A 22,468-nucleotide genomic window follows, 5' to 3' on the forward strand; every position below is an offset into this window, starting at 1 on the left:
AAAATTTAAAAAACAGCATTTCTGTTATTTTAGGTAGCTCTGTGGCTGAAGTGAGCCTTTTTTAAACAGGAGAAAATGTTTTATCTCCTAGTAAAACTAAAAATATTAATTCTGTCTGTGGGTTAAACCAATTTGAAATTATTGAAGCAATTTTTTTTTTACTGCTAGAACAATTAATCTTGCTTGATTCAGCCAGGGAAAGCTTATGATTTTTGTGCTGCAGATAATAAATATAGATTATGTGTTGCAGAAGAAACAATGTAAGTCGATGCGTTCTTTCACGTGCCGTAATAATATAGAACATAAAATTTTCATAAGCCATAACGTTGCAGGCAATTGTAATTGCATTGTTCTTTTTGAAACAAAGAGAAACAAAAGGCACGTTTAACGTCAATTTTAACTATTTGAATTCATCCAATGTCATAAAACACCTTGTTCACAGATGTCTTTTTCTACAGCCTTCTGTCAATGTACTTTTTTTTTGTCTGCTGGGTCTTTTTGTACTATGTCACTCTGACTGCTTCTTCCAGGAGTTGGTGATAAAAGATTTGGCAAACCCTCCAAAAGGTGAGTAATATCTTGCCACCTGCAGAGACAGACAGTAGCATAAACAATAAAAGTGCAGACGATGATTTGGGAAGGTGGAAAGCTTTCTTCATTACTCGAAGTGCTTTTAGAAAAGCCAGCTGGGGTTTGCTTTAGTTTTTCGAGATGCAAACAAAAGGCTTGGCTCCTCACAAGCGTTTAGGACGAGCATGATTGAAAGCTCACAAGCTTAAAGAATTCTTGCTAACGCCTAATGCAAGATTCACATCACTTAAAAACCACACCACAAAAATCAACACAGAGAAAGGATTAGCACCTGACGTGGATTTATCAGAGACAAACACGTCACCTGCTTCTCTGAAATGGGTTCAATTTGTTTACACACAGGGTGTGTGGATGAAGATGGGAAGGAGCGAGGATTTAGGTCTGAATGGGTGAGAGAGTGCATGGAGTGCTCCTGCACCAAGGAGGGTTTGAGCTGCTGCAGCATGTAAGGCTTTTATTCTCTTTTGCACAACATTTCCCTGAATGTTGCTAATATACAATTGTCACTCTTTACAAAACAAAAATTGTGTTCCTTCTTAATATTTCAAACATAAGCTTCGAATTGCATGAAATCGTATCTCGTTCTCAACACCTACTTAGTCCAACATAAGCCTAATATATTACTACGTTTCATTGGCTTAATCAAAGTCCAGATCCTATTGATAATCACCGTCAAGACCTGAAAAATTCCTGATATGATGGTGCAAATTTTGCAAAATGTGATGGATGAATGTTCAGAGCTGACAAAAACGCACCCCAACAACATACAGCTCTGATGGCAGAAAATAGGTAGTTCTACAAAGTATTGACTCATGGTGGCTGAATACATATGGATGCCACAATTTCCTAAAAAAAAAAAAAAAAAAGAAAAATTGTTAAAAAATTGTAAAAATGTTAAAATTTAAATAAAATCCTTTCCCCTGCAGTTCACACTAATGTGCCACTTTGTCTTTGTGTATCACATAATACATTGTAATGTGACAAATTGTGGAAAAACAAACAAAAAAACCCAGTAACTTTATTTGTTCTCCTTTCTTTTTAACTATGTCTAGCTTACAAAACCATCTTGACAATTATGGTCTGAATGATCCCTGATGAAGCCACCGTGGATATCCCTGAGGAGTGTGAGCTTGTTGTGGATAAAGACGCCTGCTCTGCCAAGATGGTGCAGAAGTCAGACAAAACACAGCCGTGTTATCCTTTCTGAAAACACAATCCAGACTCTACTGTTTAAGACAATCCAATATCCTGATGCTATTTCATGATTGTATTACGGAGTTATGCAGTTTATGCTCAGCATATAGCCAATAAAACAGCAGTACCTATCTTACTTTGTCTTGTCATAACTGAAAATCAGCTGGTAATAAAGGTGCACCTTCCAGCTTGCAGCAGCTGATGTAGTTTAACGATCCCGCCACTATGTGGCAGCAGAGATCGACTCTCGGCGGGTCTCTGGCACCCAAACGGCTCCAACAGCCCAATTATAGCTGTTCTACCCTCGCTGCTGTTTCTGACAGAAACGCTCTGGCTATTATGATATTCAGCTCCTTCTTTAACTCTCCTCCCTGTGGACTCACACCTGTCCAGAGCATCATCTCCTGTGTTCCAGGCATCACAGAAACTCTTCATTCAGCCTCCGCCACACGTGAGTGACTTATGTCTTCCAGACAATAATGATGTAATGAATAAGATAATAATTCAGTGGCAGTGATTCTAAATATTTAGTCACTTATATTGCATGCAGTGTGGTTTATGTCTTGTCATCATTTTTTTTTTTTGCTTATTAAGTATTTATAAATGTTTTCTGAATGATACATTTACACAATAGTATTTGATTGTTGTTGTTTTGTAAGAAGTGTGTGCAGTTTTAGCAGCTAAAATGAAGAAAAGAAAAAGACAAAAAAAAAAAAACTGAGAAAAAGATAAGCCTTTTCAAAAGCGCTGTGTGGAAAGGTGAAGATAACAAATCTCATTACAGTGGACATGTATTTCGAGGACTCACCCATGATCCGTGACACCCTAAGCAGAGAACAATGGGATTCAGGTCATTATTACAGACTGAGAAGACCAAACGGATTCCAGCTGCCTTTACTCTGAGCCTCCACACACAGAGGGCAAAAAAATAAGAAAATTGGTCCCAAAAAGCATGCATGTGGACAGTCTCATTGGGCATATCTACAATGGATTCACGGAAGCAATTTAGAGAAAAAGAGATGTAAGCGGCACGGCTTACACAAATTAAAATTAAATGTTTTCTGAATAAGCAGTTTAATTACACTAAAGCTTTTTTTGTTTCAAACGCATCAAGTGTGCCTATGATTTTCATTCTCAGGCACATTCATTTGATCTGTGACTCCACTTATACAGAGAAAAACACATTTAATTTCCCCAAAGGCTTAGCATCAAAGGTTTTTACACGTCATAATATTATTACAATGAATTTTCTCAATGAATATTAATCACAACATCATCAAAGATCAATTGTTTCCGATAAATAGAATATGAAATTGTAACACATTCAATAAAATGTATTTTCTCAATAAAAAGTGGGGGAAATATGCTCTTAGACTGAAAAAGGAAAACCCTCTGTATTCAGCACAAAGAAAAACCCAAGGTGAACATAAATTATGGTCGGCCATTTGTACATTACTATTTTGGCTATTTTGAGCAATGGAGGACACTTTGATGAGGGAGAAAAGAAGAATACAGTGGAGCAAATGGAGCCAGGCAGGTCATGATGTTCTCTCAACCTACAGCTTCAGCTCAAGGATGGGACCAAGAATAACAACACCTACAAGCTGAATGTCCAGTCTGTGTTGTTGGATCAGTGCAATATGAAATAGTTAATAGCAATGGGTATTTTATTCCTGGTTCTGAATTAAGCTCTGCTGGTCGTGGCAATACAACTGCTTTGCCACCCCGTAAGAAAAGATGATCAGTGCTGTGCCACACTGCCCACAGCTCAGTCCACACGCTGACAGGGTAGGTTAGTAAGGAGGCAGTGTGAAGTGACTGATAGCTAAGTGCGTGTGCTGCTAATAGAAAGTGACAGTTTCATTTTGTTTATGATGTTGGCTTTCACAGCACATGTCCAAGGATTGAGGGGAGACAGCTTGAATCCATTTTTAGGATTCCGACAATGTCACGCCCTTTCACTTTGACGTACCACATCAGTCATTGTGCTAAAGAGAAAAAGACAAATATGTACTGCAGGGTACGCGCAATAATTTTAGAGTCACAAAGCTGTTGCCTTTATCTTGAAATGTGTGTGAATATTTGGGCAATGAATGGAGAGGTCTTTGCGTGTACAAATAAACAATGAAAATGGGGTTGGTTACTACTCTAAGTCAAACAATAAGGTGTGAAAAAAATATATGTATATTTTGGTTTTGGTATCTATAGGATTTCTTATTAGGATTTGTTTAAAGTGGGATTTTTCCCACACAGGTCCAACAAAGTGTATTTTACAGTATGAATATATAAGTATGACATTTTTTTTTTTTAATAGCTGGAACATAAAAAACTGCCCCAATGACCAAGTGATTCCTTGTTTCTTCAGATTGAACTGACCTCAAACTTCCTACAGAAAATGACTTCTGGCAATATTAGGTCCCTGCTTAAATTATTCAAAGAAACAGCTTGAGCATATTCAAAAATATTCTTGCTAACCTAATTTAAGTTTCAGCTTAGTGATTAGTTTTATGTCTTTTAAAAATTTGTTTATGGCTACCACTAGCATGTTTTCTATCTGTTTCTGTTTATAATTCAGCTTGTAACATATTTTTACATGATTACAGTTAATCACATAGTGACGAAACTTTGTAAAAATTACCATGCTTCCTAAACTTTGCTTCAAATCTATTAACTGTTGTTTTGAGCTAAACTCTGAAAATCTCTGTCCTGATCTATGTGACTCATCCACATAGAGCAGGCCCCATGACGCAGACATACAGCAGTAACACAGTCTCTTCATTTATAGTTAAAAAATTATGTGTGCACTAAATATGTAGTTTTGCAAGCCTTACACACAAAATAGGCTATTTTAAAAATTAGCAGTGCAAAACTGACCACACGAGTCTATTTTAGCCAGATTCTATGATATAGCTTACTTTGAAAAAGGCCTTGTTCGGGTCCCTGCTGTTTGAGTTTGGATCAGTATTACAAATTAATATGCTGTATTTTTGACAGAAGAATCCAGTGGATGTGTTTTTCAGGTTTTGCTCAATTAATTCACTGCTAAGGCTCCCCCAGCCTGACTTAATGACAAATTAGTCAAATTTCGTAGCAATCAATTCAACCGATGTTTATAAAACATGTGAGCCTTTAGAAGATGCATCATGAGGCACAATAAATGCATTGCTGTCAAACATTAATGTCCATCATTAGTCATTTCAGAGGTGATTTGATGATGCTCATCAGCTTTTCTCTAAATAAAAACTTCAATATAAGACCTTTCTCTTGCAATTGTTTCAGTAATAGGCATGGTTGAGTATTAATACAGTTCTACCAAACATTGTCATTGATTTCTACATGAACAGATCATTTGACCTATAGAATCCATTGCAACTAAAAGGTTTTTTTTTATCTGTTTTTCTTCCTTGTCTCAGATGTATGTTTCCAAAAGATTGGAATGGATGGTTAGGTCCAGAGAGATTTGGTGACATGTCCGTCAGTGCCAACACAAGCCTGTCTTCTTTACCTACATCACCTCTGCTCTTCAATGGTTCTACCTCTTCACATTCTCTGTTTTGGGAGAAAGAAAGTGCCAATCATGAGTCTGTGCAGGAATGGCCAGGGAACAAAACCCAGCTCATGTCAGACCTCTCTGTTCTTGAGCAGGAAGAGCAGTGCCATATGTCTCCTGTCCTCACTACATGCCTTGTGGTGTGGTACAGTGTTACAATGGTGCTGGGGTTGGTGGGGAACATCGGCCTCATTTGCATCATCACCCATCGCAGAGAGAAAGTCAATGTCACCAGCATTTTCATCTGCAATCTGTCATTCTCTGACATTTTGGTGTGCATGTTCTGTCTCCCCTTCACTGTCATTTATACGCTCATGGACCACTGGGTGTTTGGGTCGCTGTTGTGCCGTCTGGTGCCATTCATCCAGTGCGTGTCTGTGACGGTGTCAGTGCTGTCTTTAGTCTTCATTGCTCTAGAAAGACATCAACTCATCATTAACCCATCTGGATGGAAACCAAGCATTCCCCAGGCCTACATGGCTGTCATTTTCATCTGGATTCTTGCCAGCTTCACATCCACACCCTTTTTAGCCTTTCAACTGCTCACAAATGAGCCATACACCAATGTAGTCCTGCCATTTCATCCCCAACTGTATCCTCCTGTTTATTTTAATGCATCTCCAACTCAGCTTGTCTCCGCTACTTACAAGAACTCATCTGTGCCTTTAAATCTCTATCGCTCTCTCTTCTCTTATGTCCCCACCTCTCCTCATATGGAAGCCTGTGTGGAGCACTGGCCATCTCACGAACATAGGGTGGCTTACACCACATGGCTTCTGCTGTTTCAATACTGCGGTCCACTCCTGTTGGTGCTGCTCTGCTATGTCAGAGTTTTTGTTCGCCTTCGCCACCGCAAAGACATGTTGGACCGTGCCCGGACCCCAGAAAACCAGCGCATGACCAACAGCCGGCGGATCAACATCATGCTGGTCGCGCTCATAACAGCCTTCGCCCTTTGCTGGCTTCCGCTCACCATCTTCAACGTGCTGTCCGACTGGAACCTGGAAGCTCTGCCTGTCTGCCATCACAACCTCCTGTTTTCCCTCTGCCACCTGCTGGCCATGTCCTCCACCTGCATCAATCCCATAATTTATGGCTTCCTCAACTCCAACTTTCGTCAGGAAGTGCGGGAGGTGCTGCTCCACTGCCGCTGTTTCCCACAAGAAGAGGAGTTTGAGCGTTTTCCCATGTCCACAGTAAACATGGAGATGTCTCGCACCTCTGTGCCTCTGCAGTGCAGAAGTAATTCAGTCTGACTTTAGAAAAGTCACGCCTCTATAATAGGATGTAGGCAGATAAACGTTTTAGTTTTTGGACTTTGATTTTCTTTGTTTTATCAGTGGTTTAAAGTAAAGTGTATACTACAGCGTTGTTTTTTCTCGTTCTGTGCATCCCTATAATTAAATAAGAAATGTTAATAGTAGCATTGGTTTTAAGATATTAAGGGTAATGTATTAGCTAAAAGTTGCTGTAAAAAAATCATTGTGTCAGACTGACTACAGTATTTGTTTTCAAGTGGACTACTGTGATAAAGTTGTATTTTTTGTATTTATGACAGTTGTTCTGTGTAAAAGTGAACATTTACAGTGAAGAATAAATTAGGCTTGTTTTGTGATTTCTGTGACAAAGATAACATATTGCTTTATGATATTGCTAGACTGCTTTTGATGACCTTGGTTGTTTGTTGACTGTGTAGATATTTCGCTTTATGGTGTTAATAAAATTACTATGTAGCTTTTGCTCAAAAGGGTGTGAGCAATACATATGCACTAGCTTAGATTGGCACTGTTGTATTGTTTACCAAATGGCAGAAAAATTAAGAATTCACATTATGATTGAAATAACATTTCCAAATCCATTAAAATGTCTTGATTGGTATATTACTTTTGCTGCACAAACTATTTTTCCACTTTCAGTCCTTTCAGCAGGTATTTCACAAACTATATCACTTTTTTGCTTGTTTTCTGATACTGTTTTTAGACTAAAGTTATCTTGTTTTAGCTTGGTTAGCATTACCAAAATTATTTCTACTTACTAAAAGCCTGAGCGATGACAATGAGATTGTTATGAAGTTTCTTTAAATTTGGACTTTTACATTACTGTAGTTTATGGTAGATTACCATTCGAACTGTGTGACATTGGCCAAACATTCTGGGCATCATCCTTCAATGCTACATGGTTGATGACATCAAGACATCAACCAACTTCCTGCTTACTCATGATGCTCCTATTTTATTAAATTCACCAGTGTTTTCTGCAGCACAACACTCAAATAACATGATGCTGCTTGCAAACTTCCCTCTTTTTCCTCTATATCTAATAATGCTTATTATTCGCAAATGCTTCAGTTCATTAGACCACTGGACATATCACCACAAATGAAGGTCTTTGTCTCTGATTGCATTCACAATCTGTAATCTGGCTCTTCATCTTGTTTTGGGGTAATTTTTTTTCTACCTTGTTTTATAGTCTTTCACCCCATGTCACTAGTTTCTTTTACCAGCCCCTGCCAATATTTTCACAAGGTTTTAGTTTTGTTCTGAGGTTAATATGCACATTTCCCACCAAAACGTTCCTAGTGTCATTATGATGTTTACGCATGTGTGTAATTATCTGAATAGATAAATGCGGCATCTACAGGCATCTGAAAATTGTACCACAGGCAAACTTGTGGAGGTCAACAATTTTCTTTCTGATTTCTTCGCTGATTGAATTGCATTTTTTTCCCCATGATGACACAAAGAGGAAATTTGTTTGATGTGTGCCTGAAAATATTTCCACAGGTGTGCCTTTGTTTAACTTGTTGTGAATTATTCTATCAGAAGCTAACAAAGCAATGCCATTATCATCTAGGCTTTTCCAAATTGTTTTTAATTAAGGAGTGATTGCGCCAAATCAGCAACTCGATTGAGTCAGGTGGATTTCCCAAGATAGAATACATTTATACCAGTTTGAATAATAAACTGAACTTAACTACGTTGTTTGAAAACTAGGGTGCAGATGGAATCTGCAAAATTGACTTCAAATTTGTTTGTACGTTTGGACTGAAATGATTATCTTGTAAAGTGCCTTGCCTTGTTGTGAATTGGTGCTACATAAATAAACTGAATCAAACTTAAATAATAGTAGTCTTTGTTTGCATAAACAAGAATTTGAAGAAAGTTTTAAAAAATTCTCAAAAAACATTCTCTCACTTTATTCTGGCTTTAACTAATTCTGGTAACCCTTACTGATCTAAAACAAAAAAAGGTTTAGTTCAATATAATATCAGATAGATATGTGTCATTTAATGCAATATCTTGGTTCATTTGTAAATACTGCAATATGTTTTAAAATATCAACTAAAATCGCTATTCTGTACTAGTTACTGTTGCATTAAATATTGTTGGTGACACAACTTAAGTTTTATTTATTATTTCAACTTGTGTCTAATGTATATCTGACTGTTCTGTTTGTTAGTACTGGTTAAGCAATGTCCAATAGACTTTGGATACTTTTTTATTTATTTTTACTAAAAAAAATAAAAAAATAAAAAAAATAAAAAATGAACATCCATTTTGGCTCTTTAAATGACACCTTCCACGTGGTCAGAAAAATCTGTAGCTACAGCAGCAGCAGAAAGTTAGAGTAATGAGTAGCTTAAGTAATTTGTAAGAATAATCCATTTGAGTTTCTGATGTGGAGTTTTATATATTTAAATGGACATTTAAAAAGAATAAGTTTTTTTAATAGCTTATATTATCAAATATATTCAATATAAGGTTTTGGGATAAAATATTATTAAATTTTATACCTGGCTGTCTTCATTTAGGATTCTTCAAAAAGTAATTAGATATGATGACACCTATAGTAAGGATCTATGTCTCACAAGAAGGCTGTCACTCAATAATAGACTGCTGTTGACAGACTACTCAACACTGTGGGACTGTTGAGTCCTGTAGTCATTACTTTGTGACTATTTTATTATTCAAGAAGTGGTTCGAAGTGGTATGGCTAGAACAGCCTTCAGCAGGTTTCTTCTATTAAAAAAAAAACAACAAAAAAAAACAATCTGTCTCCAGCTGAACGGAAATGACGTATGTCACGTATCAGCCAATCATGCCCGTCCGTCCCAGAATGCGTTGCAACTCAAACTGCACGCGGTATGTATATTCGCTGGCTGAAGTTACTAACATTTAAACTTCGCTGACATATTAAGTAAGTACCAGACAGTCATTAAAACATACGTTGTAATGCTTACTGCGACATTATGGTTCTCCTAACAATCAAAATATGAGTGACATGGGTAATATTATATAACGGAAGTATGACGTTTCGGAGTCCACACCAAAACAGTGCTAACGGAAACAAATTGTTAGCTTGCCAACTTAGCAGAAAATTGGTCAGGAATATTAACAAGGTCATACATTCACGGATTAATGCGTAGTTACGGTTGTTAATTTGCTTTTGGTTATATTCTAGGGTAATACATGAAGCAATTCATAGTTAAGTATATCAGCAAAAGAACGTGTGTTGTAATCTTCAAGTGTGGTTTAATCTTCAAGTTGTTCTTTTGTTAGCCTAATATAGTTTGATCGCAATATATAGTATCTGAGATATTTTAGTGTAGTTGAGAGAAAAGACGAATGCTCGACATAAAACTGCCTTACTTCCGGACATGAATTTTGAACCCAAATAGGACATGCTACCGTCATTATCTTTTACGTCATAATCTTTGTAATACAGCACAGATCAGATTTTAAATTTGATATGTTGTTAATGTAACACATTTAAATGTGGGCCAGAGAGTAAATTAAACATCAGGACACTCAAAAAGAATTGATTTTTGCAATTTATTTATACAAAAACACTAACTGCAATGTGGTATGCATGTTTTTGTTTTGCCTGCTTTTACTTCCTCCTCTATGAGAGAAATTTACTGATTTATTTATTTATTTTTACTTAGATATTTACAGAAAATGTTAACTGGACATTCTTTAAAAACATAATTCATTGAGCTGTGGTAGTTTTTGCCAAAGGTGACTTATTGAAAAACATAACAGAAAATAAAATGGAACATGTTCCAAACCATTTAACATTTTATTCCACACAGTTTTGTTTTTCCTCACTGCTTTTCAGTAACTGAAGACTAAAGACTGTGATGACCTCAAGCAAATCCTCAGTCCTTAAAGGTATCATATTTTTTTATTGCAGTGGATTAAGAGTGATTTCTGCTGCTTCAAGTTGAAATGTGTAATTATGCCCAATGCCTTTTCAGATGTTGTTGCCTATGTTGATGTGTGGTCTTCGGATAAAAGAGCAAACTATTCAAAACCTTTCATCCAGCAGCTGGAGGAAATGGGTGCTCGGGTAAGACAACACTTTTTATGTTGCTGTGTTTTCAGATTGTACATACAGTTTAACACAATTATCTGCACACATTGTATGAAAATAAGCATAACCATTTTTTTCCTCACTGTCTGACATCAACTCAAACTATACTTTTATCTGTTTTAGGTTAGAGAGGATGACCAAAAGGATTTAAATTACTAAATGCCAGAATAATCATCACATTTTTTTTACACTATTTATTATTATTATTATTATTTTATTTATTTATTTTTATTTTAAATTCTGATGTTTGCATACATTTTGTTAGCATTTGATGTAATTGCCTTATCAACTATATGACTTGTGTCAAATGTTTTGGCTATCCTCCCACTATAGTTTTCAGATTTTTGGCCCATTTCTTCTAACCAAACTAATGCAAGTCTTTGGTGTGCACGGCTTGTAAGATCAGCCAACAGATCACTGTATAGCCTAGAGATGACTGCCACTCCAAAACATTCACATTGTTCACCGTAAACCACTTTCAAATAATCTGGCGGTATACTTAGGGTTATTTCCACACACTAAGAAATAATCCTGTAAATTTACAGTCAAATACTGGCAGCTATAGACACCAGAAGTTTACTATAAATGCACAGTAGCTGTACCGTAATTAATCCTGACAGTAGATTACCATCAATGCAAGTACGGTATAGATACTGTGAAAGAATGGTAAACTTCTGGCGTCTATAGTTGCCAGTATTTTATCGTTCTTTGAAAGAACGGTAAAATACTGCCGTCTGTAGCTGCCAGTGGTTTACCGTTTTTTCGAAAGAACGGTAATCTACCGTTTTTCTGAAAGAACAATAAAAAATACTGGTAGCTACAGACGCCAGGTTTTTTTTTTTTTTTTTTTTTTTTACCGTTGTTTCAGAAAAACAGTTAAAAAAAAAGCTGGCGTCTGTAGATACCAGTATTTTACTGGACATTTACCTTTTCAATCCTGTAATTACCTTTTAAAGTGGTGTACTGTAAGTAAATACTGTAATGATGCCAGCACACCGCAGATGTAGTACCGCCAACAGGGTTTATTAGAAATAAGAGCGAGCTGCTATTCCTGAGGCTGCGGCTCTGAACTTTCCGCTCTTCCGGTGTTCTGTCAAATCAGCATCGGTCCTGGTCCTTCCGCTCCCCTGATCCCCCGCCCACATGAAAGGTCCATCACATGTGAGTGGAAGTCAGCAGTAAGACAGGGGAAGCCCATAACACTCTACACATAACAGTGATCAAAATGCAACTTATAACAAATACACATAACCATATGGACCACAGCAGAGCTAAATTACAGAATCGTTAAAATACTACGGTGGTCGACAGGTTTAAACGCGCAGCAAACACGAGAAAAACAAATGCAACAAAAAAAAAAGACGCAAACAAAAAAGAGATGCAAAAAATATATAAAAACAAGTGTTCCAGACTACTAGAGCTTTGTGTCCGAATTCAGGGTCTGCATCCTTTCAAGCTTATTCTGTCATGGGCTTGAGAAACGACCCGGTCTACGGAAGAGGGGTCCTGCGAAGGCAGAGAGCATTGCAGAGAGAAGCTGTAGCCTTCAGCTTGCTGCCTAGCCTCCACCTCGGCATTATGTCTTGATTATGACAACAGAAGAAGACATCAAATTGACAATATTCTACCGTATTTTGGAATAACAGAATGTTACTGCTGGAATTTTGCCGTAAATTTACAGCCATTTCTAAGAGTGCATTTATTATTCTCATTGTTTTTGCATTTAGTAAACAATGCTCTTTTTTTATTATCCTAACTGAACTATAAAGCTGAAAGTTTATTCAGATTTTTCTGTTTTTGTCAGACAGACACTGAGAAATTTTTATATGTTTTTACACCCTGTATGCAACTATCTAGTTTCGAATGTTTGACTGCAGTAACCCAGTCTACTTTAACCTTTCTTTTAAAGGTATCAAAAGGATTTAATAAACAAGTCACACATGTGGTATTCAGCTATGGACATCAAGCTACATGGAAGAAAGCTAAGAAACGGGACGTCCAGCTTGTGTCTGTTCTCTGGGTTGGAAGGTGAGAGGAGCTTTTCAGACTTACTTTGTTGAAGCAGTGTTACTAAGTCATGAGAGTGCCCTAAAAGTTTAGACGATGGTGTTCTCAACCCTTGCTATTTTTGCTGTGTCCAGGTGTTATGATGATGGTGTGCGTGCAGATGAAAGTTTATTTCCAGCTTTAAATGATGAAAAAAACCCTGTGATGAAAAACAGGCAGGTGAGTAGATTCAGATTTAATGGTTTCTAAAATTAAATCTGGAAAAGTAAAAAAAAAATTAAAAAAAATGTTGGAATAGAAACATTATCGAAAGAAGTATAGTAAATTTGTCACTTCTTATAAAATACCCACTGCTTAAATGATCATGCCTAAATCATGACAGGTATTAAGTGAGTGAATGAAAGCTTTTTAAAAGAAGTTTCGTTTATTGCCTTAAATTTTCACCTAAGACTCATTAGTTTTCAACAGTGAAAAAGTATCTTTGAAGTGATTTTTGGTTTTATTAATTGATAGCATTTCCTTATATTTTGTAATATCTTTTTACAAAGGTGTGCAGGTTAAAGGGTTTTCCCACAGCTCAAATTTTGTCAACAAAGTAAGAAGCGTAAGGTGTTTGGAGTTTGCCTTTATTGCTTTTTATTTAAACATTTTTGGGGTTTTGTGATTCTTGTAGCATCGCTGCATGCTGCCAAAACATTCTCCTGAAAGGACGATTGAAAATGATTGGCGTTTGAAGAAGAAATTTGAAAAACTGGTGAAAGAACTGCCTTTGTCAGAACCTCAGGGTAAGAATGCTGGATTTTTTTATTTTTATTTTACAGCACAGAATGTGATCGTCTTAACTTATTTTTATTTGCAGTTGTGGATACGTCACCAATCATTATCGACCAAGAAAATGGAATAATTTACAGCCCTGCATTAAAAAGATCTGATTACATGGCACAGCGCTTGAAAGATATGAAAGAAAAACGGGAAAACATTTCACCCACAGGTAATCAGAAACTGAAAACTTAAATCTAGTGAAACTGATAAATGCCTGATACACCTTTTCTTGCTATTCAGCGTCACACGTGGCTGATTCCTGCTCACCCACCAGTTTGAAGCCTTCTCTTGGAAGCACACCAACTTTCCTCAAATTCATCTGTAAGAAGACTTAGTCTAATCATATTACTAATAGTTTTTAGTACATTTTCAGATAATTTGCATTTTGTTTTGTTAGACTGTCTATTTTCTGTCAGAATGTTTGACTTTGTCATGCAGCTTCTTTTAACTGCAAAGAAGAGTAAGGTAGAAAAATAGTGACAAATGTAAATGAAATGCTTTTTTTTTTCTTTTTTTTTCCAGAAATAACAGAAATATTCACAGTTTATTTTCTTTTGTCCAATATGCAGCGGATGACGTGTCTGATGAGGCTTTCGTTGCTGAGCCTGGTGGTTCACCTGCTAAGGAAGAAGAAAGGTCATCTGATGATGAAGATCACAATCTAAGTGGACGAGACTCTACGAAGCCTTGGCTCTCACCTTGCCAAGATGTGCCAAAATCTAGCCTTCACGACGAAGAAGTTAAAAAAGTAAAAAAACAAAGAAAGTCCAGAAGACTTTCAGTAAGAAAAAAATCGTCAGAGACCATTAGATCTGGAGACTTTTCACAGAGTCCTGTCCAGGATACTCCTAGTAAGAGCCGAATCCTCCACAAAGAAAGACGGCAGTCACATGGAAAACCAACCAGAGTGTTACCTAAGGAATCTGAAAATAAGTTAAAAATACCAGTGAAAAAGCCAAGTACAGACACCAAATCCCAAGTTTCCCCAAATGCTGTGAAGTCTTTAAATCGCCGTTCATCATCAGCAACAGTAGTTAGAGCTGCAACTGAAACGCCTAACAAAAGTGCCCCGGCAAAGAAAACTGAATGTGGAACACCCAAAAAAGCCAGATTGTCATTTTCTGCCTTGGTTCGATCTTTCACTGTGCCCAGCGAATGTAAAAATGTTGCCTCTAGTTCCACGGATGGAGGTACCGATGTGTTCGAGGACTACTTCTCTCCCTCTAACCACAAAAGACCTGTTTTGCCCAGTTTACACGTAGAGAGCAAAATTGAAGTACCCTTTGAGTTGGACCCTCTTCCAAAGAGGCGGAAACCAAGAAAAAGTGGAATCTGTGGATCTGAAAAGAAAAAAAGGAAACTGGAAGAAAGTCATTGTGACAAATATCTCAAGCATGAATCTAGAAGAAGCAGTGGGCGTGTTCAAGGAGACCTTGAATTCCCCCTCCTAGGACCTAATAGTCCCACTGTTGATGTAAAACAAGTGAGTCAAAGACAAAACTCTGTGGAGTTTTCAAGCAGCAGTAAAACTACAGAAGATGCTGAAAAACTGAGACCAGCGTCAACATCGGGAAACCCGCCCTTAGATAAAGAGGATGTCACAGAATCAGAGCAGCAGAAAAACTCTGATTTAACTGCAAATTGTCATAGCTCTGAAAGTGAGTAGTACAAATATTCCTGTCTAGAATATGTTGTAATAACAATCCAGTGCTGTAATTATTTCTGGCATTTTGAGGATCCTGAATTGTAGAAGCCATAACAGTGTTTGAGTCCTACAAGTGGTGGATGTGTTAATACTTATGGTTAAACTTGGTTTATCTTTGAGGAAATAATCAGAGTACTTATTTTTAAGACGTCTTTATTTTAGTTGTTACGTAAAATTGAATATTAAATGAATAAATGTTTACCATAAAGTGAGGCCTGATCTATTAATTTTCTCCTCAGAAACTCCAGGTATACTTACAGTTGGACACTTTTAATGAAAGAAAGGAAAGCTTATATTTCTTAGTTTCTATTTAGCAAGACCACCACCTGCATGCAGATAACTAATCAGTTTTTAAATAAACTTTATTTGTAATCTCTCGGGGAAAAGTGATTTCTTCTACTACTTAACAACTCAACAAAATGCTTTCTAGCTAAGTAAAAAAGGACACCCTAACCCCTACTAGTTGGTCTCACCTTCTCTTTTTTCTGAAATAACTTCAGTGTGACACTTCTTACCCATCTGCCAGGCTATGTCAGATGCTTGAGAGGTTTCCTGCACGTTCAGTCAGTTTTAAGTCGTCCCACAACAAGATCAAACCATGAAGTTTCCACCTGCGATGACTGATTTCCAGTTATTTTGAGATTTTATTCAATCGCTTATCAGGCTGTAACTTCTGCATTCTTCTCTCTGTAGGCCTCAGTCAGCTCTTTTGATCTTAGCACGATTTTTTTCACTTATATGTGAGATTCAAACGTGGTGACTCTTTTTTTTATAATGCTTAATAAAACAGCTCTAACGGACACCAGATAAGAAATGCCTGTGTGCCATTGTAGCCATTTTAAGTGGAAATAAACGTATTCCTAACCTGGAATTACACTTAAAACATGCAAGAGGGTAATCTCTTAATTTTTTTATATTATTTATATTGCTTACATTTTTTTGAGTTTGGTTAAAATTGATATTGAATTTATGTCCTGATTTTTTAAACTACTGTAAATTAACAGCAGGCTACATTTACAATGAACTTTTGTTTTTCTAGATAAAAACAGTCTTACCACAGGTATTTCTTTAATTGGTATATTTGGGATAACTGTTCAGCCGATTTGAGTCTTTGTGACTGTGAAAACTTGTTTGATTTAGATACATTTTAGTTTGTCACCTTATGATATTTGATATATTTGGTTAATATTTTTGATTTGAAGCAACCCAATTTCTCCTTTAAAGCAGTTTTTCAATGGCTAGATGTGACCTTTCCCTCTGTGCATTCAAGTGAACCCGACCGTTGCATGTCGAGGATAATAGAGCCTCCAGATCCTTTCGCCTAATAGCTGAAACATTAGGACTCTCCTCGGCTCTTTCTGGTATTTCTGAAAAGGTTTCAGTTTTCTATCTTGGCTTTGGCCTTTCTGAGGACTGATCCTTTTCTCCTTTTCTGCAGTTTCTTCCCACAGTCTGAAGACACGGATATTTGGTTAATTTGTTAATCTGAAGTGAATCTGATTGTCGGTATGCGTGGAGGTCCGGCTCTGTTCGAGCCTTCTGATGTACTGGGAATGGTTCTAGGTAACGGCCTGCTAAGAGCCAAAATACTCTTTAGAGGTTGCGTAGAAAGCATATTTATTTGTGTAAATTATGTAGCAGGTGGTGTGTCCTGCTACAGAAATAATCTGACTCAAATTTACTGATTAGATAGTTTTAATCTTAAATTGGCATGCCACTATATTATTATAAAGCAATTATTATAGGACAAATGCCAACCAAGATTGATTACTGGGATAACTGTAGCTCTGATGTTGGTATGTTTTTGTTTCAGTGTTTTTCCTTTGAGGCAGTGTGCTTTGTCAGAAGTTGCATTGTTTGTACTGAAATTCCTGCAAGTAATTTTGTGTTAAAAAAAAAAAATGGTGCGATATCCTTCAACTGTAAGTTTTGAAGCGGATCACGGTTGAAAGGAACACAACCCCAGCTGTTTGACAGCCTGACTGACACTCCCATTCTCCAGCTCATCTCTATTTTAAATAGCTTGTCGTGTTTTCATATGTAGGTGGAGGAAATGAATGCACTGTCGCAGCTGGTTTCACAGAGATCACCTCCGTCGCCGAAGAAAATCAAAATAAGCAAGCCGACGGGAGCCTTCAGAAGATGGTTAACAAAACAAAGGTAAATAGATGAAATGCTTCCTTTTTTTGTTGCTAAATTGGATGTCGGCGTAGACAAAATCCAGGGAATGTTGATTGGATGAATTTGAACACTTTTCTTTGGTGTGAAATTCTGTGATAGAGTTTGATTCCCCCCCACCCCATCAATTTCTTTTTTATGGATAATAAATAGATTTTCAGACAAAGTAAATGGTTTTGCAAACTGTTTTTTTTAATGTGGTTCCTACCTCAATTTTGAGCATTTTGCAATGAATTGTTTATCTTTTCTCATCCTAGACATCCATGCATGGGTATGTAGTTACAAAAAAAAACTGATATAGAAAATATCAGCTGTGTTTATTTAATACACGTGTACGGACTTCCTCTTAAAGGACGTACATGCTTCAATGGCTGACGGCGTCGGAAGCACATAGATGAGAGTTTCTGTCTGGTCCTTCCTGTGTTTTGGCTGTTTGCTGGTAGCATAACTTCCTTGCTTGGGAAATGCACCTGCAGCTCTGTTTACGTTACGCTGCTAACCTCAACAAGCTGTTGCTGAAAACGGATCAACTTTGTTTCACGCCCCTCTGCGATCACACTTTTCAGTTCATTGTTGTGCCTCTGTGTTTTATTCATAACTTTAAAAGAAATGGCAATCTCAATTCAATATTTCCAGGGTGCAACAATTACCTTTTCAATCATCAGATCCATAAAATATTAGGAGGGATGCTATTTCTTTGGTTTATTACTCATTAACTCTAAAAACAAAGAAAGCTATATACCAAATAATAAACTTAGGACCTGATAAATGAGGTAAAAAGGATTATATTCTAACCACTGTTTCCTTCTCTTACACTAAAAGAAGACAAACCGGTGGTAATCTGTTGAATACAAATGTCAAGGATTGATGTGCCATTTTGTTTTGACAGCTTATAAATCCTCAATGCAACAGTTGCAGTCAGTTTTTTTTTTCTTTTTCTAATTAAAGTTTTTTCAAGACTGTCTTTGGTATGGCAGACCACTTTCTATGAAGCGGCACAGAATTTTTTTTCTCTATAATCTTGCAAAAATACTTCACACCTACCTTCAGCTGTGTAGGTCAAATACTTTTGCTGAGGTTAGCGGTGGTCTTTCTTCCATTTTTAACACAATCTGAGGTTTTGTCAGAAATATAAGTTGTTTTCACCTACACTCTGTCACAAAGAAGAGTTGTGAAAATCAGAGGTTTTTTTCTTGATAGAGCAGGTCATCCAGAGTCACCTGATTGTCAGGGTATGAACAAAACTGAATTAAGTTTTTCATTCAATTTAGTGCTGCACAATATCCCGCAAATAAGTCATCATTACAGCTAATATATAAAAGGCCTGTCGGCAGTGCTCTATTCATTTATCATTATAAGTGTCAGGAATTCATGCTCTACCCGCCTGTCAGAGCTTCACTGCAGTAGAAAGCCACAGCTGACGCTGGTGATGTTTCCCAAGAAACTAAAGGCCACAGAGAGAGTTGGAAGCAATGGCAGATGATTGAAGTGAAAAGAAAATGTTGATTTATGGCAACCGATATTCAGTGATATTGCCTTTGCATTATTTTCTAACATTGTGCTGCCTTAAGATTAATTCTTATCTTATACGTGAGTGAATATTCTCATTGACATAGTTTGTCATAATAATAAATGCTTGAAAGGTAGTCACGCTTACTTAGATCTCTGTAAGACGTTTTACCTCCCATCTGACACATTAGCCGGAGATCTTAACTGATTACATTTATGGATTGTCAGCTTCTGACCCTGAATCTTAAAATACTTAATCTGATTCTAACTTTTTTTGTTGTTTCTTTTTTTTTTTTTTTTACAGTTATCTGTGTTTTTCATGTTCATACGACTTGGCTTCCTCTTTAAATTTAATATTGTCATTATTTTGTTGTCCAAAAACTTAACTTTTGCTTTTTTTTTAGTTTACTAAAAAGTAGTTTCTTTGTCTGGCAATGCATCAAAACTAAAACAAGACCACTAACTAGCAAGAAGTTCTTTGATTCTTTGAATTTAGTAAAATATCCTCATTTTCTGTTGCACTTCAAACAACTACCTCTTTTATGCTCAGTATGTTTTACATTAAATTGTTGAATTAAAGCTATGTAGTTGTGCCTATGTGGATTCTGGAAAACCAAAACCAGAAAAACTGCTTTTCTGTCAGTTCAGTTCAGAAAGACTTGATCGCAAAGGGAAATTAAAGGTAATCTTAATTTATTTCATCCAAGATCTTCAGAGATGCTGTGGGCAGGAAAGACCTCCAGTAGCAGTCAGTGTTGCATTTCAACTGCATAACTCTCTTGCTGAAGGCTGTTGCTGTTTCATGCTACCAGTTGTTGACAAGCACTGCTCATCCATTTCATTTGCTTTTGCCGCTTCTTTTCAAATCTGTCTGGTGGCACGGTTACAATACAAATATTGTAACCGTATTATATAATATTATATATTAATATTATACAGCAGAATAACTGTTATTCTGCTATATAATATGTATGTCCATTATATTTCAACATCTGAAGAGACTAAAGATGACAGCTCCTCTTTGATTGTTTGAATAGTGCTAAGTTCAGTGTGTCCACAACAGTAACTATAGAGAAGATTCAGTCATAAAGCGAAGCGTTTTCTTCATTTGCGCTCAGAGCGTTTGTGCTTAAAGGTCGTGCTGCATTTCACACCAGTTCCTTGTCACAGCTTCATTATGCACAGCTCATGCTCTTGCAAGATTTTTGTGCAGCTGCCAGAAATGTACGTGCTATATAATAATCTCAAGTCTGTTTTTTTTTTAAGGAACCTTTAGAAAAGCTCTCAGAATACTTAGAGTTTTTGTACTTCACTTTACTCACCTTACTGGTATTAATGACCAATTACGCTGTTAAAGCTCAGATCTCTCTTCCTTGAAGATAATGTCGTGTTGAACAATCGAAGAGAGGCGACAGTGCAGCAACGACATTATCGTCTGAGTGACTGCTTAACGTGCCATGTCAGGAATAATGTGATGTTTGACGACCATGGGTGTGGTTTGTGTACTGTTTTGACACCTCTGTGCTCAGCAGGCCTTAACCTCTGACATCCAGCTGGTAAACTAGATAGCAGAGTGTGGCAGGAAAAGGGTTTGGTGGTCCTGTTTGTAGCTGTCGCTGATGTGTTTGCGTCGATGATAGCTCTCTGTATCTGGGCCAAACTATGTGCCTGGATGGTCTGCAGTCATCAGGGGAGAGATTTACAGTTTGGTTTCAGTGATTCAGAATGTGATTCATTTTTCACTTATCACATTGACGTTTAGTTTTATTTTTGTATCCAGAACGTGATAAAGTGAGTTTTAAAGAATTAAGGATTTACTCCCTAATTTTTGGTCTTACAAAAAAAAAAAAAAAAAACTTTCGGCTTCATTTAGACTTGACTAAGACATGTAACAAAATAGTGTATTACTCTATTCCTCACTTTTAAAATTAATTTACAAGTGAGAAGTTATTGAATTGCACCTGTCTAGCTGAAGTCATCCTTTTCATTATGTGCATGTTGGCGTTTGTTTCAGGCTCCGAGGACACTTGTCATGACCAGCATGCCCTCTGAGTAAGTTCTTCTTGGTTGTTTATCCCAATACAAGAGTAAACATTCAGATAAATCAGTTTTAAAACATGTATTGGCAAAAACAGGAGATGTAAACTCTTTGTTTACGATGTTTTTTTTAACCCCCTCTGCCTCATTTAGGAAGCAGCAGACCGTGCTGCAGGTGGTAAAAGCTCTGGGTGGTTTTTCAATCATCGACCGAGTATGTGAGAGCACAACTCATGTGGTGTCTGGTGAACACAGACGGACTCTGAACATCCTGTTGGGTATTGCACGTGGCTGCTGGATCCTGTCTTTCGAATGGGTATGGAAATGTTCAGAAGCTATTACAAGACACTTCTGAAGACGGCACAAGGATCTTTTAAGCATCTTTAACATACGTATCATTTGTGGGTAGATTCTGTGGTGCTTGGAGCAAAGGCAGTGGATTCCAGAGGAGCCATATGAGCTTTCAGACCAGTTTCCTGCTGCACAGGTAGGAGCCAGTAATACAGACAATAACTCTCAACCTTACTCTAATCCAAGGTAAGTAGTATTTAGAAAATGATTTACCAAAGTTAGATTCACTAAACTCCAACATATTTACAGAATTTAGAGGTCTAAATTTGAAAAACCCAAATGTTGGCATTTGTTAATAATTTGATTTCTTTCTTTTTCTTTGGAGGTTAGCTATCTAGTTAAAAAAGACAAGCCTCTGCCTTTTCTTTTTTTTTTTTTTTTTTTTTTTATAAAAGCAGTAAAAAGTAGATGTTGCTAGTTGTTGCCCTGTTGCGGCTTGCTTGCTTTTCCTGAAGCATCCTAAAAATGATGTAGGTGTTGCTTCTTCCCAAACTTGACTTTTATGAATCCAGATTATTCTTTCTTTTAACACTCTACATGAGTGGAACATCGTCTGGGCTGGCTAGTCTTTGCATTGTTATAATGATATGCACTCTCCTTTTATGGTGCATAACTGGAATTTACCAGTGTAGTAATGCAGCAGATGATGTTTTAGTCCTACACATATGAAACGGTTTTGCATTGCCTGTAGGGCTTTTATGAGGAAATCTTGGACAGCTCCTTAGTCAGAACTTCCCCATAAACTACCCGGGTTCCTGGATAGTAATTACTCCTCATATTTTATGTATTCCCTGGGGTACAAATCTGATTTAGAGGCCCATGTATTTTACCCACGCTTCATAGTAGGAAAAACAAGAGAACATTCAAGTGAAGCAAATGTGTGTCGATTTGCCAAAGTTACTCAGTGGCTAAAATAAAATAAACCTTCCGAAAGAACTTTAGTTTCAGTCAGTGTGAGCTTTGATCAACAAGGCAGGAAAGAGTGGTATCCTAGGGTTACCAAGTCTCCATAGTAACCAGTTACGGTATCTTCACTACTTGTCTTTACCACGTGCGCTAATAATTGTGAAGTGTGCTATAAATATTGTACAGAGTTCTGTAGATGGCCGGAGTCTGAATTTTTGCTGTGCAACAGGTTTGATGTAAAAGCA

The 22,468-nt window shown here is 37.0% G+C and overlaps 3 protein-coding genes across 4 annotated transcripts in view; all 3 read left to right on the forward strand.

Moving 5' to 3' along the window:
- Positions 1–5: 5 nt before the first annotated feature.
- Positions 6–2,013, forward strand: msmb (microseminoprotein beta). Its single transcript, XM_088013111.1, is given in 2 exon segments — positions 6–1,041; positions 1,692–2,013. Coding segments are annotated over 2 exon segments (240 nt in total). The 5' UTR covers positions 6–908; the 3' UTR covers positions 1,799–2,013.
- Positions 2,014–2,031: 18 nt separating this feature from the next.
- Positions 2,032–6,626, forward strand: npy4r (neuropeptide Y receptor Y4). The gene is made up of 2 exons (XM_088013109.1): positions 2,032–2,240; positions 5,199–6,626. Exons 1-2 carry the CDS (start codon positions 2,125–2,127, stop codon positions 6,589–6,591), a joined length of 1,509 nt encoding a protein of 502 aa, XP_087869235.1. The 5' UTR covers positions 2,032–2,124; the 3' UTR covers positions 6,592–6,626.
- Positions 6,627–9,193: 2,567 nt separating this feature from the next.
- Positions 9,194–22,468, forward strand: part of mcph1 (microcephalin 1) — a 34,458-nt gene continuing 21,183 nt past the window's right edge. The window contains exons 1-13 of one of the 2 annotated variants that reach the window (XM_088012829.1): positions 9,194–9,532; positions 10,454–10,506; positions 10,593–10,684; positions 12,618–12,736; positions 12,850–12,934; positions 13,389–13,500; positions 13,575–13,706; positions 13,778–13,858; positions 14,107–15,195; positions 17,287–17,402; positions 20,944–20,981; positions 21,120–21,282; positions 21,376–21,453. In XM_088012829.1, the coding sequence (XP_087868955.1) occupies positions 10,476–10,506; positions 10,593–10,684; positions 12,618–12,736; positions 12,850–12,934; positions 13,389–13,500; positions 13,575–13,706; positions 13,778–13,858; positions 14,107–15,195; positions 17,287–17,402; positions 20,944–20,981; positions 21,120–21,282; positions 21,376–21,453 (2,136 nt within the window). In that variant the 5' untranslated portion in view covers positions 9,194–9,532; positions 10,454–10,475. The remainder of the gene's footprint in view (positions 9,533–10,453; positions 10,507–10,592; positions 10,685–12,617; positions 12,737–12,849; positions 12,935–13,388; positions 13,501–13,574; positions 13,707–13,777; positions 13,859–14,106; positions 15,196–17,286; positions 17,403–20,943; positions 20,982–21,119; positions 21,283–21,375; positions 21,454–22,468) is intronic. The other variant, XM_088012830.1, reaches the window with a different exon arrangement.

Source organism: Poecilia mexicana, unplaced genomic scaffold (assembly GCF_051168715.1).
Source record: "Poecilia mexicana isolate PSO_F unplaced genomic scaffold, ASM5116871v1 scaffold_15, whole genome shotgun sequence".
NCBI classification, from domain to species: domain Eukaryota; kingdom Metazoa; phylum Chordata; class Actinopteri; order Cyprinodontiformes; family Poeciliidae; genus Poecilia; species Poecilia mexicana.

Excerpts from the sequence above, each read along its gene's own strand:
- npy4r (XM_088013109.1), top strand. The coding sequence starts at position 2,125 with ATGATATTCAGCTCCTTCTTTAACTCTCCTCCCTGTGGACTCACACCT. Across the intron at positions 2,241-5,198 it reads TCAGCCTCCGCCACACGTGA|ATGTATGTTTCCAAAAGATT; the intron begins GTGACTTATGTC and ends TCCTTGTCTCAG.